Below are 12,123 nucleotides of genomic sequence, written 5' to 3'. Positions count from 1 at the left end.
CAGCCCAACCACAGTGGGCCGATGTCTTTCCCGAACTGGGTGGCATGATTGAGCCCGAAATTCATTATTTGTTAGAATCCCCAAAACAGCTACAGTCTCCAAAAAATCATTTAAAAAAAGTAAATCACACTCAAAATGCTTTTATTTCTTGTAAATCAGTATATAGCCAGCCAATCCTTGGGCCTGGAGTTTGTTTTTCTTTGATAAATACAAGATATATTACATATACAACCACACATTTCAGAATAAAATGAGATTTAAAAGTCTTTCTGGCCATAACATATTAATTATGAAATATTTAAAGATAGGGTGCATTTGTCTGATTGTGACTGTGCCTCCAAATGTTCTCCAATCCTGAAGAATGTTTAGAATTTTACGTAATCCTTACATGTATGATACATGTAAGGATTACGTAAAATCAGAGGTAGGAATTTGAGGCCAATAAACTAAATTTTGAGGTATGCTGGAATCTGGAGACTTTAACACTCTCACAGAAAGAATTTCTAAATGATGTGCTGTGGGATGTTTTATTTTGAAACCCATGTCCTAAAGCTATCATCATCCTTTAGTGTGAGGCTTGACGGCAGGTCTGACACTGACAGAGTGCAGACCCACATCAGTCTACCCTGGTTCACTCCACATCACAAGTCTCTGAGCTTAAAATAGCAGCATCGTCTCTCCCTGTGGCTGCCATCACACTCCTGCAGTATCATATTAATCTATAGTCATGATAAGCTTTAAATGGCACTTTTGCATTGCATGGCTTTGCATGTGTGTGCATGTGGTGTCCTCCTCCTTTTCAAGCTTTCAGAAAATAGACAGTTTTGCTGTCTGTGTTGAAGCAGCATTTTTGCCTGGGACTTTTGAATGGACAAAAAGAAACTGCAGATAGGGCCAACATTATGAAAGACAACATACTGATGAGCTGGATAAATGTTGCTAAAGCAGAAACAGCGCTGCCAACACAAGAATGAGGTGTAAAATAATAAACATGAAAACAATTTGTGGGTCATAAAGTCCGGTGTGGAGATGAGATGCTCTGCTTTTTACAGCCATGGAAACTTCCGGTCTGGATTTTATTGGAGCCCAGGTAGTCAGGCAGGGGACCCGAGTCATATGTCTTGATCTGAGATGCAAATTCAGACTCACAAAGTACCAAAAGACTGGCTGTTAAACTCTGATGTGTGTTTTCAGCTGGACTTGAGTCTTTTGACTCAACCATAAGGGTTCCGTCGTCTCCCTGAACCTGAAGAGGAGACACTTTCATGGCACAAACTGCCTATTGTGAGACAGAGCAGACGTTCAGGCCAGAGATTCGATTGTATGCCTACAGTACGTAAAGGTCACACTGAAAGGCTCCACGAGTGGCTTTTTGACACATGCGCTGCACTGCACATTGTTAGCTTTGTTTGGGAAAAGCCACCGCCGTGGAGTTTTACTGACCCACGAGGCTGAGTGACATTTACGATTACAGGTCAGCCTCTCGGTTGATCCTCCCACACTTCCTTTTTACTCAGTGTGTTGTCTCCAGTTTGAAATCCTTCATGATGCGTCTAGATGCAACCTATTGTTGTTTAAATCATTAAATTAGAGACCCTTGAAGCTGGCAGGTTGGTGACCTAGGAAATCATTGCTCCAGAAAAGTTGACATGAACACGTGTTCGCAGTGGTTCGGTCTGTAAGGGGTGTTGTTTGATCAGGCGCTACATGGCTTCAAAGTCCAGCAGACGGGCTGGAGGTGGTTGCTCTGTGTTTTGTCTCAATGGCCTCGATGAAATGAGGGCTAAAATTAACCAAGGAGCACACATGCCTTCCCATGACCCTTTGGTGTGAGAGCCAAGTAAGACAGGAATGTGCACTGAAGAGGGCAGCGAAAGACAAAGAGTCCTAAAGACAGAGGACACCGGCTGTGACACTGGACCATCCATGTGGGTTTGGAGGACCTGCTGCTGCATCCCACCGATTGGCTCGTCAAATAAGCACAGTCAGACACACAGTGGACACACACTATTTGTGGTTCTGCTTGTCTTTTTGTTCGTGTATTCAGTACCCAGCAGGATGTCTGAGAGGACAATTGAGATTTCGGAGCAGGACTTGTCCCCGAGTGAGACTTGGTTTTCTGGTTAAACTGACGGTTGGAGTTGCCCACCAGTTCCAACACCTTTTGTATGAATCATTTGCACACCAAACTTCCCATCAGATGTAGATATTACATTTCTAAAGTTATTTGAAAAACCTCGCCAAAATTCAGTCCAGCCTTGTTTCAACAAAGAGTGTTGGCATTTTCTGACGAGACTCCATGACTGTGTATACATGTTTTCTATGGCTTACATGGCAGCTGCTGTCACCTCGCAGCAGAGAGGAAAGATAATGAGCTTAAAAATGCCCATCTCCGTCACCTTTCACCCCCGTGGAACAGCCCTGGACGGGAAGGGAAAGTGTTTCAGAGCCAGACGTCAGGGCCTGCGTTTTATCTGCCTGGAATTCCTTTAGCTCAGGGTCGCCTTCAGTGCAGACCTGAGATCCTCCATGCCTCCGATAAGAGTCGGGGAAAACAGATACATACTGTACTTTACACACACTCTGAGTTACTGAATCACACTTCAGTACACACATGACACACGCATCATCCCGGATAAACAAAGACGTGTTTACCTACGGCTGTTAAAAACATGTTTTCCCGGATTTGATTAAAAAAGTTGCTTAGTTAAAATATATAGTGACTAACGACACATTACATGTACTTTGATATGCTGGACTTCCATGTTGGATCTTTATGAGCACTGAGGCCACTTGTAATTTTCATTTACACAAATGTTTATTTTGGCAAACTATAATCAGGCTATTGTATGAGTGATTTTTGACCATATTGAGGGGATTTCTGATGCTTAATCACTTTCCTAAATGGAAGCCAAAAAGCAGAAGAGAAAATAACATTACATTTTGAGCTCTTTATGCTGCCTGAGGAAGAACACTGAGCTGAAAATATGCAGTTCAAGTTTGTGTTAGATTATAGATGCTTTGTATTTGTCTTGGTGCTCTTGTTTATCCTACAGAATGAACACAAGGTTCAGTCTTTATAGTTTAAATTATATTCTGAGAAAAGTCCTTCTCCAACACAGCAGTCACAACACTGAACCCTGAGTACGCTGTTGACACCCACCAGTGTTTTCAGTTGGTTCAGGTTTTTCTAATCAGGAGAAATTCCAGCATGTGTTGGAGTGAAGTGAAGTGGAACCAGTCAGACCCATAATGATTAAGAGAGTGAAACAGCTTGTAAAAGGGGATATGGATTGTTTTCAAGTCTATCTCCAAATATGCTGTAATGCTTACCCTAATGTGCAGTACAGTGAAACAGCTTTTACTCACCGTAAATTATTCCTCCCCACTGTCTGTTAAATAAACCCTTCTTCACAGTTTTCTAATGAAAGGAGCATCCTGGGCCATACAAAAATAAATTCAAAAATTTTGCTGACGTTAATGTGAGGTTTCAGCAGTCCGAGTCTTTTTCTTTGTTTTGTTTTGTTTAAGCACAAAATGCCCTCTTTTTTCTTGAGCAGAAAGTTCAGGAGAATTAACCAAATTTGAAAAAACTGTGGAACTGTCCTTTATCCATAAATGCCCTTAACAATAGTGTATACTGCTGTCTGTCGCAGCAGGTCAGTACTGTCTGTGAGCTGTGAGGCAGAAAACAAGTTTCCCTCTTCTGTCCTTTTGGAGGAAACTGAACTGACGTTACGGCTTCTTGTAAACTTGAAGCCAAGTTTTTGACGGTCCAGTGCAGGTGTTTATCTGCGTCTCAGGATACACTGTGTTTGGCCACAATTATCCACCTGCACAGATACAGTAACACCCATACTGAACCGTGATATTACAGGAAGTGAGCCCATCTGCTCGGCAGTACGGACTGGCCGACAGGCAGAAACAATCAGTTATGATGAACAGTATCTGTCTGCTGCTGTCAGCCCTCTAATGCCCTGAAGTTAACTGTCAGTATATATAACACTCATCTCAGTGAGATGGGCGCTGATACACTGTGTGCTGGCTCGGAGGAGCACGACTACAAACACATGAACTACCATGAAAAACGCACAGAAAGCTTGTTAGAAAGGACGCATTGAACAAAACCAGAGGCATCAGCTCTAACAAGCAAAAATCTTTTATTGTTGTTAAGAAGACGTCATACAGCATTGGTCAACAACTAATGTTATCTTCACATCTGCAGAGGTTTCTTCCAAAAAAGTCCAAAAGCTACAAGACTCAAGAGTCAGAAATTCTATCTAGGATGGATATCCAAAAAAGAAAACAAACCCAAAACAAAACAAAACAGAGCCAATAAGAGAGAGGGCTGCGTGTTATTGGGAGAAACAGGAGGAGGGGGTCGAGTGACAGGGCTGGAAGTTGAGGAGACGAGAAGGTGGGAGGCACATGGGAACAAATTCACTGCTTGTCCTTGGCGACGAGCACAGCCACTGCCAGCACTACTCCCATTAGTGGCAGGGCCTGTCAGCGCAGCTCCAGTCAGCAGGGCTTCCAACAAAGCACAAGGCTTTGATTACAGTGTTTGGGTTGTGACGTCCATCCGTCCATCCATTCATCCATCCTTCCTTCCAGCCTCCAGTCTGTTTTTACCCCAGACTCCTCCCTTTCAAAACAGGAAAACATTTTTTTCTGGTGCAGGGTTGGGTTGTGCCATTTGTTAGAGGTTATCTCTGCAGCGCTCTCAGCATCTTCTGCACGTCTCACTGCTATCATTCAATCGCACTGCAGAAATCCGCTGGTGACTTTGGAGGAGGGAGGTTGGTGGATTAACTGTGAAGCTGAAGGGCGAAGGTCACATCAGACAACTCCTCCACACCTCCAACCTGGCTCTGTCCCTATCATCTCTGCGAGATAAGTGGGCATGTTCTGACATGTGCTGGTGTCAAAAAATGATGATGTCTTATCACATTGTGTCCAAGAGACAGTGGACACCAGCAGCTGGGTTTGTGTGATGGACAGAGGAGATGAGGAGCAGAGGTGAAGTGATGGAGGAAAGTTTAAACACACTACACACTCTCAGCTGTTCTCATTTTGGCTGACTCGACCTCCGCTCAGGACTGCACGTTCGTACAGAACCTCTTGACTCTGTTGTTGTTGGGGACAACTCGCCACTTGTTATAATGCGACATCGCTGTGAGGGTTGCCATGGTCACTGCAAACCAAATTAAACAGCATACAAACATTGAGCACTTGCCATTGATGCAGTAACATGAAAAAAAAAATGACTGCATGAAAAGATTTAAGCAGACAAATCATCTTGGTCGCACGTCTCTCGTGTGCCTTTAAGCGTCTTACGTGCTTCCCTGCTGTGAGCAATAAACTTTATATGTCTAGAAACTGAATTCCTGGTCACAGTGTCAACAGACTCACTGTCCAGTGTGTTGTACATTTCATTTGTTGTTATTTCTCTCGTCTGGGCAGATTTACCTGTCAAAAGCAGCCAGTTTGTTTGGCTGCTCAGAGACGCTGAAGCTGGTTGTAATACGTTTAAAAAGAAATATCAAGACATATTTGGTCTGATGATCCAAGCAAACTGCACCCAACTCCAATCTGAGCAATCAGCCAGAAGTGAGACAGGAAAGGTCTAATCGAAAACACCTGCGTAGGTGTGCAGGGTGAGAATTGACACGTGGCTGCTTAAATGAAGCACTGAAATACAAACTAGCACCTGGGTTAAAAACCAGCCCGAGTTCACCTGTCTTTCTGCCAATAGCTGCTCTAATGTACATACATCTATCACCCCCCCCCCCGTATCTTCCAATTCTGACGTCTGAAAACCTCAACTCCCTCTCGTACTTCCCTTGCCACATTTCACGTACACGTAACCACACATCATCAACCTCCACCTCCATATTAACTGAAGACAATCACTATGTTTCTTCTACGGCAGCTAATCTGAAACAATGCTAAAAATCTGGTCTGTCAGTCCAAGTTAAAACAAAACAGGTTACCAGTAGTTTCCATTAGTTTTTACTGGAACAGGCTAAAGGCCACTTAGGATGACTGACTGACCTACATCCAAATGAAGCTCTTGAAGCTCTTGAACATAGGTGTTTTTTGTGCATATTCTACTGAGGAAGTCTAGCAGTATTTAATGACTATTTCATGGTTGTGGGAGAGAAAAATGGAATGATATCAAGACTCTGATGGAGCAGTTTTGGGGAATGGAAACAGACAAAAAGCTGTAAGAATTGTTTAAAATCCTCAAACTGAGCCTGAAGACAAGATGGGAGCTCTGGTCGCCAAACTTTAAGGAAGATCTTTATGTTCAGTTGTTGATTCCTTAATGATCTGAAAAGAAAAATGAAAAAAGAACAAATCTCTGGTGAGTGGCATCAGGTGTGCTGAGCGACAGTCAGTGTGTGTGAAAACCTGTAGGAGGGTTCAACATTGCCCTCCAGAGGGAATGGGTGCAATGTGCAAATTGGCCCTGCGTCAGTGTGAGTGTGTTAAATACCTCCCCATCTCTGGTCTCCACAGTTCGAACCAGGATGCTCCTCTTCACGTGGGCCTCTGAGGTTTTAGTGTCCAGATTAGTTTCTAAAGGATGAATAGAGAAGAAAGAAGGAAGCACTCAGAGCTGTTTGTTATCCTCATTTCAGTCTGAATCCAAGGACTGCTACATTTAGTGAATACTACATATGCCAGATAGCTATGATTTTTCTTTTTTCAGTTTTTCAAAAGCGCCAAAATTTCCAATAGCCCAAAATTAGCCCTTGTGCCCAAGAAAAGATAAATGCTGAGTTTGGCGCCTCCTTTCTTTTAATGCCACCATTGGGCCATGAACGTTGCTGACCGCTTTCCAAAAAGAATGTGTCTAAAATAAAACACAAAAACAGCTAAATCAATAAAGGGGAGATAAGGTACATACTGACCCCTAAACTGCAGGTTGGAAAAGCTCTGAACTGGGATGGTGATCCTGAACAGAGAAGGGACAACTACAGTCACAAACAAACTGACAGCAGTGAATATCCTGAGCAACAGGAACTGTTTACTATCATTACTTGTCTGCCAAGCTGGGCTCACCTGCTCTCCTCTCCCTCCAGCAGCTTCCTGTAGGTGGCGATCTCGATATCCAGGGCCAGCTTGACGTTGAGAAGGTCCTGGTACTCCTGCAGGTGTCTCGCCATCTCCTCCTTCAGTGCCTGGATCTCCCCCTCCAGATGGCTCACTGTATCCTGGTAACCAGTAGTCTCCATGGAGAAGCGGTCCTCCATCTCCCGGAGCTGTCGCTCCAGAGACTCGTTCTCAAAGAGAAGGGAAGAAGAGATGGACCGAGTTTTGAACCGCACAGCGGAAGTAATGAACACCAGTAGACTGTAGTTTACTCAGGAGTCAGTTTAATGCTAGCTAAGATTATTTTAAAAGCCATTTCTGCCGCCAACAATAATACTGCTAGCTTTTTTAATACTTTTGCTACATCTTCTACTACTGATACTACCACATCTGCTAAATCTTTCACAACATACCAGTGCTGTTAACACTACTACTTCTACTACAGTTTTTGCAGTTGTGGTACTACTACAATAACCATTTTTGGTCTTGGGCTGTCCAGCAAAGTGGACTTGAAATATAACAGTGATTGGTGATGGGGTTTAAAGTTGTCTTTAAGGGAGTTTCAGGACGTTTACATCAACACTTGCCAATCTTCATGGTCCAACAAGGTCTGAACAGTGCAGCTGGACAATGACCCTCACACACTGACTAAATACCTGCGTTAACCTTCAACCAAGTGTTGGTTAGCTAAATGGTTGACCAAATCACCTAATGTAATGTGGTCATATTTGCAGTAATAAATGGTGGAAGCTAGCATTAGCATGTCTGCTTTTACAACGTTAGCAGGTCTACTTTTACAGTGGTTTCTGCTTTTCACTCCCATGAAATCAAAGGTATCCATTTAAACTTTAGATCCATGTAGGAGTGATTAACAAATGCACATTTACGCTGAGAAAATTGGTGAGAACAGATATTTTAGCTAGATAAGCAGCAAACTTATCACTGCACAGTTAGCCTTACGATTCCCTTTGATAGTTGTGATTGAACAACAACAAAAAGATATTTTTTTCACAATGTCCTCATTCCAAATGAGCATATGTGTCTCCTGCTGAAGTCAAGACTGAAGGCAAAGGGTCCCTGATAGAAGCAAGAAATGAAGCTGGTACAAGGCTGGCAAGCATCATCAGGGGAGATCTGATGAAGACAGTCAGTTTCTGCGACAAATAAGTATTAGGTCTAAATATGATGATTTTATCTGATTGACACGCATTTTTTTAGTGGACTTACTGTCCCGCGGAGAGCCTCAAGATCACAGTTCAACACTTGGATCTGACGTCGGTATTCATTGGCCTCCTGTTTGGCTTGACGCAGGGCTTCTGCATTTCGATTGGCTGCATCTGACAGGTCAGAAAACTGTGTACAAAAGCAAACAGAGTGTAAGTATGTGTGATGTTTCCTCATAAAGACACTTCATGTTACATCTAACATAATCACAAACTGGATGGGGAAACTCTGACCTTGGATCGGTACCACTCCTCCGTCTCCTGCATGTTTGAAGAGGCCACAGTTTCGTACTGGATCCTGATGTCTCTCAGAGCAGCGGTCAGGTCTGGTTTGGATACATCCAAGTCGACATGCACCTGCTGGGCCATGATCTGTTCCTGTAACTCACGCAGCTCCTGAGAGGGGGAGAGGTAGAGGAAAAAGTGAAGAAAGGAAGGGCATTCAATGCAAGTTAAATGTGTTTAAAAGGACACATATTGATATTTTTAACTTCAGTTTTATTCTTACCTCATCATGAGTCTTCTTCAGGAAGTTTATCTCATCCTGCAGGGCATCAATCTTCCTCTCTAATTGGACACGGTTTAGAGACGCCTCATCCACATCCTATGCAAAGCAAAAGGGCACAAACACGAATGAGGGTGGATGTTCAGACATACTGAATGTACAAATAGTTTAGATCACTATCAGTAGAATTACCTGTCTGTAAGCATTCAAATTGTTCTCTGCATCCTGCCGCAGGCCAATCTCATCCTGCAACCTGAATAAGTCAGAAAGATAGAGGAAAAGCTTAAAAAATAAAGTGCTTGGGCGATGATGACGAATCAAAACTGCACACAAACTATTCAAATGAGACCTTTCTGTGTTTTGGAAGTCAAACTATGAAAACACATTCCAAGCATTTTGATCAGATTTTTATTGTGAGCTTCAGTGCTGCTGCCTGTGCTTCAGGGGACAACCGGGGCTCAGCTGAAAGGGCAGCTTACGCATCATTACACATTCACTCCAGTCTAACAGCCAGAGGCCTTTCCCACGGGATGGCGTTCACACACAAACACACCACAAAAGGTCCATGTGTGCACGCACGGCCTCGCACGCAGAAACACTCACACACACCACCTTGTAATCCATCTGCCTTACGCACAGAGGCATGGAAACATCAGTGTCCAGACTTGGGGGGAACATCTGTACAGCTTCACGCAGAGTTTACTGAATGGAGTGTTTTGAGAAAAGCAGCAGGAATCACAAAAGTGACCTTTGAACCTCTCAGCCACAGCCATCACTATTCAACTGTGTGTTCTTTCAGGGGACCAGCAGCTGCACGGTAATCAGAGAGGAGTCTGAAGTAGACTTCTCCACCCCCAGAGATGTTCAGTAGCTTTATTCTCCTGACTAAATTAAATTATAGATTCATGCCACGTGTGCGCGGTATGTGAAAACAAAGCTCGATGGGTCACTGCAGTGAATCAGTGCTTTGGAGTAACAGGGAGACAAGAAAACATCTGCCTGGCTGTCCTTTATGGAGCGCTGCCATTGTGTTTGCCTCATTCCTCTGCACTCGCTCAATGGCGATGGGGGGGTTCAGCCAGGATCAAGTTTGTAAAGAGGGACCCAGGAGTAAAGCCCGGGCAGGCCACAGGGGTCTGCATTCCAATGAATTAGAGACAAACGAATCCTGCATATAAATGTGTTCATAATGTTTTCTAAAAAAGAAGAAAAACTCCTCAAACCTGTCTTATTTTCTCCTGAGAGATCTCAAATCTTGGTGAGCTGAGTTTATTTTTCTTGCCCTGGCATCTAACAAAAATCCCAAAGCAACTAGTGCACATCCCCACATATTTGTGAGTAACTCTTGATAGTGATAAATACATTTGACAGGGTGTTATCTTGTACTGCTGAAACAAGAAACACCAAAATTCCTGCACACTTTACAGAAGATGAAACTAAATAAAAGCCCAGATATTCAGTACATAAGAAGGGACTCTGCAGGAGGGAGTTTGGCGCTCCTCCCCTCCATCTGTTATCTCTTTATGGGTTGGGCAAAATTTTAAACTTAACTCGGTTTTCATCTGCCACAAAAATGTGCAGGAGTTTCTTTCCCCTCCTACATTTATTTATTTGAGCAATTGAGCTGATTTTTTTCTCCCCAGTAAAACTTCCAGTAAATTTGATCAGCTGATGACATCATCAGAAAGTACAAGTAAACAACCAAAAAAGTGTGTGCCACAGTCTCACATTATACCTGTGACTACAGCAGTTCTTTAAAGAGAATACAAACAAAGGAGAGACATAACGCTGACACGATGGACCACCCTGCCTCCTCCTACCTCTGCTTGAGCGTGGTCAGATCTGCAGCCAGGTTATCCCTCTCTATCTCCAGCCGAGCTTTGCCGGCGGTGAGGCCGTCCACCTGCTTGCGCAGCTCTCTCAGCTCCTCCTGGTAGATGTCTCCCAGGCGGCTGGGCTCCTTTCCCTTCAGCTGGTTCAGTTCTGCCACCAGCACCTTGTTCTGCTGCTCCAGGAGGCGCACCTTCTCGATGTAGCTGGCAAAACGGTCGTTCAGGCCCATCATCTCCACCTTCTCGTTGGTGCGCGTCTCCTTGTACTGGGCCTTCAGCAGGGTGTCCGCCGAGAAGTCCAGCCGCTCCCCGGGGCTCCCCAGCAGCAGGGATGTGTTGGCTGAGCCGAAGGAGAGCCGGGACACTGGGCTGGAGTGGGTGCGGGTGGTGCCATGCCAGGAGAGGCGGTTGGAAGAAAGACTCCCAATTCTGAGTCCCGTGCTGCTCGAGCCCTGAGGCCCAAAACGCTTCCTGTACGAGGACTGGAATCGCTGACTCTCCATGATGGGGAATGAAGCTCTTTCAGGGCACAAGCAGGGTTTTTATAGAGGCAGGCAAACCCCCCCAAGTCCAAAGCAGAGAGGCCACAGGGTGCGGCAGAGAGAAGGGAGGGTGGCAGGCAGTGAATGGGACAAAAAGGGGGGAGCGAAGGGGTGGTTTACATGACACTCAAAGAGCTGTGTGCCAGGGATTGTCTGTGCTCGTCCACTCAACTACAAATGTCTCTTGGCTTTCTCCCACTCCCCCCCTTTTCCCCAGCCTCTGACTCACTCTCTCTCACTCTTACTTTCACCCCTTTTTGTCCTTCTCCCTTTCTTTCCTTTCCAGCCGAATGAAAGGGAATGTTTGTGACAGGGTCCAGCCACCAATTCAACCTGACCACACATGCGCTCTGACAAAAACAGACACAGAGTTCGACAGGACAAAGCGACGGAGTTGTTGGGAAGGCATCTTCACTCCCTAATCAGAGAGAGCAACAGCAGATCGGCAGGTGAAGGAGACAAATTGGACACAAAGGAAGAGAGAAATATTAAACATTGTGGCACATGTAAGCAACAGGATGACGTTCAACATACAGTTTAAGCCTGCAGGATTCAGTCACATCCAACAACATGCAGGACTGAACCTCAGAGGTGTCGTCTCTCCTTTTTGGATCACAGTTTATGGCACAGTTATATAACAAGGACACAATTGCATACAAGTGTTCACTAAACACCTGCTTAATCTAAGTTTAGTTTATTATGGCTTTAGATTCGTCTTTAGTTAATGTCAGAATTTCAGTTTTAGTCTTTTAGTGTGTCCTTGAAGGATCTGATGAAAGATTTTGCTCTGTGAGGGCTTCAAAGTCAAAAGTCAGCCTTTCTGCTGTTGCTAATGTCAGGCACCAGCTTCCCCTAAAGCCAGTGGCTGTGAATTATTACATACTGCAGTTTGTGAACACAAGATTTGTTGTTCTGTCAAAACA

At 44.3% G+C, this 12,123-nt stretch overlaps 1 protein-coding gene across 1 annotated transcript; it reads right to left on the bottom strand.

Moving 5' to 3' along the window:
• Positions 1 to 4,136: 4,136 nt before the first annotated feature.
• Positions 4,137 to 11,347, bottom strand: LOC124072896 (glial fibrillary acidic protein). Its single transcript, XM_046414665.1, has 10 exons — positions 10,647 to 11,347; positions 9,019 to 9,079; positions 8,830 to 8,925; positions 8,556 to 8,717; positions 8,326 to 8,451; positions 7,069 to 7,289; positions 6,918 to 6,961; positions 6,500 to 6,582; positions 5,470 to 6,333; positions 4,137 to 5,194 (listed from the first exon to the last, which is right to left on the bottom strand). Exons 1-9 carry the CDS (start codon positions 11,159 to 11,161, stop codon positions 6,292 to 6,294), a joined length of 1,350 nt encoding a protein of 449 aa, XP_046270621.1. The 5' UTR covers positions 11,162 to 11,347; the 3' UTR covers positions 4,137 to 5,194; positions 5,470 to 6,291.
• Positions 11,348 to 12,123: the final 776 nt, after the last annotated feature.

Source organism: Scatophagus argus, chromosome 16 (genome assembly GCF_020382885.2).
Source record: "Scatophagus argus isolate fScaArg1 chromosome 16, fScaArg1.pri, whole genome shotgun sequence".
Taxonomy (NCBI): Eukaryota; Metazoa; Chordata; class Actinopteri; family Scatophagidae; genus Scatophagus; species Scatophagus argus.
Note: the sequence above shows the minus strand (reverse complement) of the source record. Positions and strands in the feature narration are given on the sequence as shown.

What these genes read in the sequence shown, in the direction of transcription:
- LOC124072896 (XM_046414665.1), bottom strand. Translation starts at nt 11,161, where the DNA reads ATGGAGAGTCAGCGATTCCAGTCCTCGTACAGGAAGCGTTTTGGGCCT. An exon ending in CTGACCACGCTCAAGCAGAG is followed by an intron (nt 9,080 to 10,646) that starts GTAGGAGGAGGC and finishes TGACTTATTCAG; the next exon opens with GTTGCAGGATGAGATTGGCC. An exon ending in ATTTGAATGCTTACAGACAG is followed by an intron (nt 8,926 to 9,018) that starts GTAATTCTACTG and finishes TGCTTTGCATAG; the next exon opens with GATGTGGATGAGGCGTCTCT.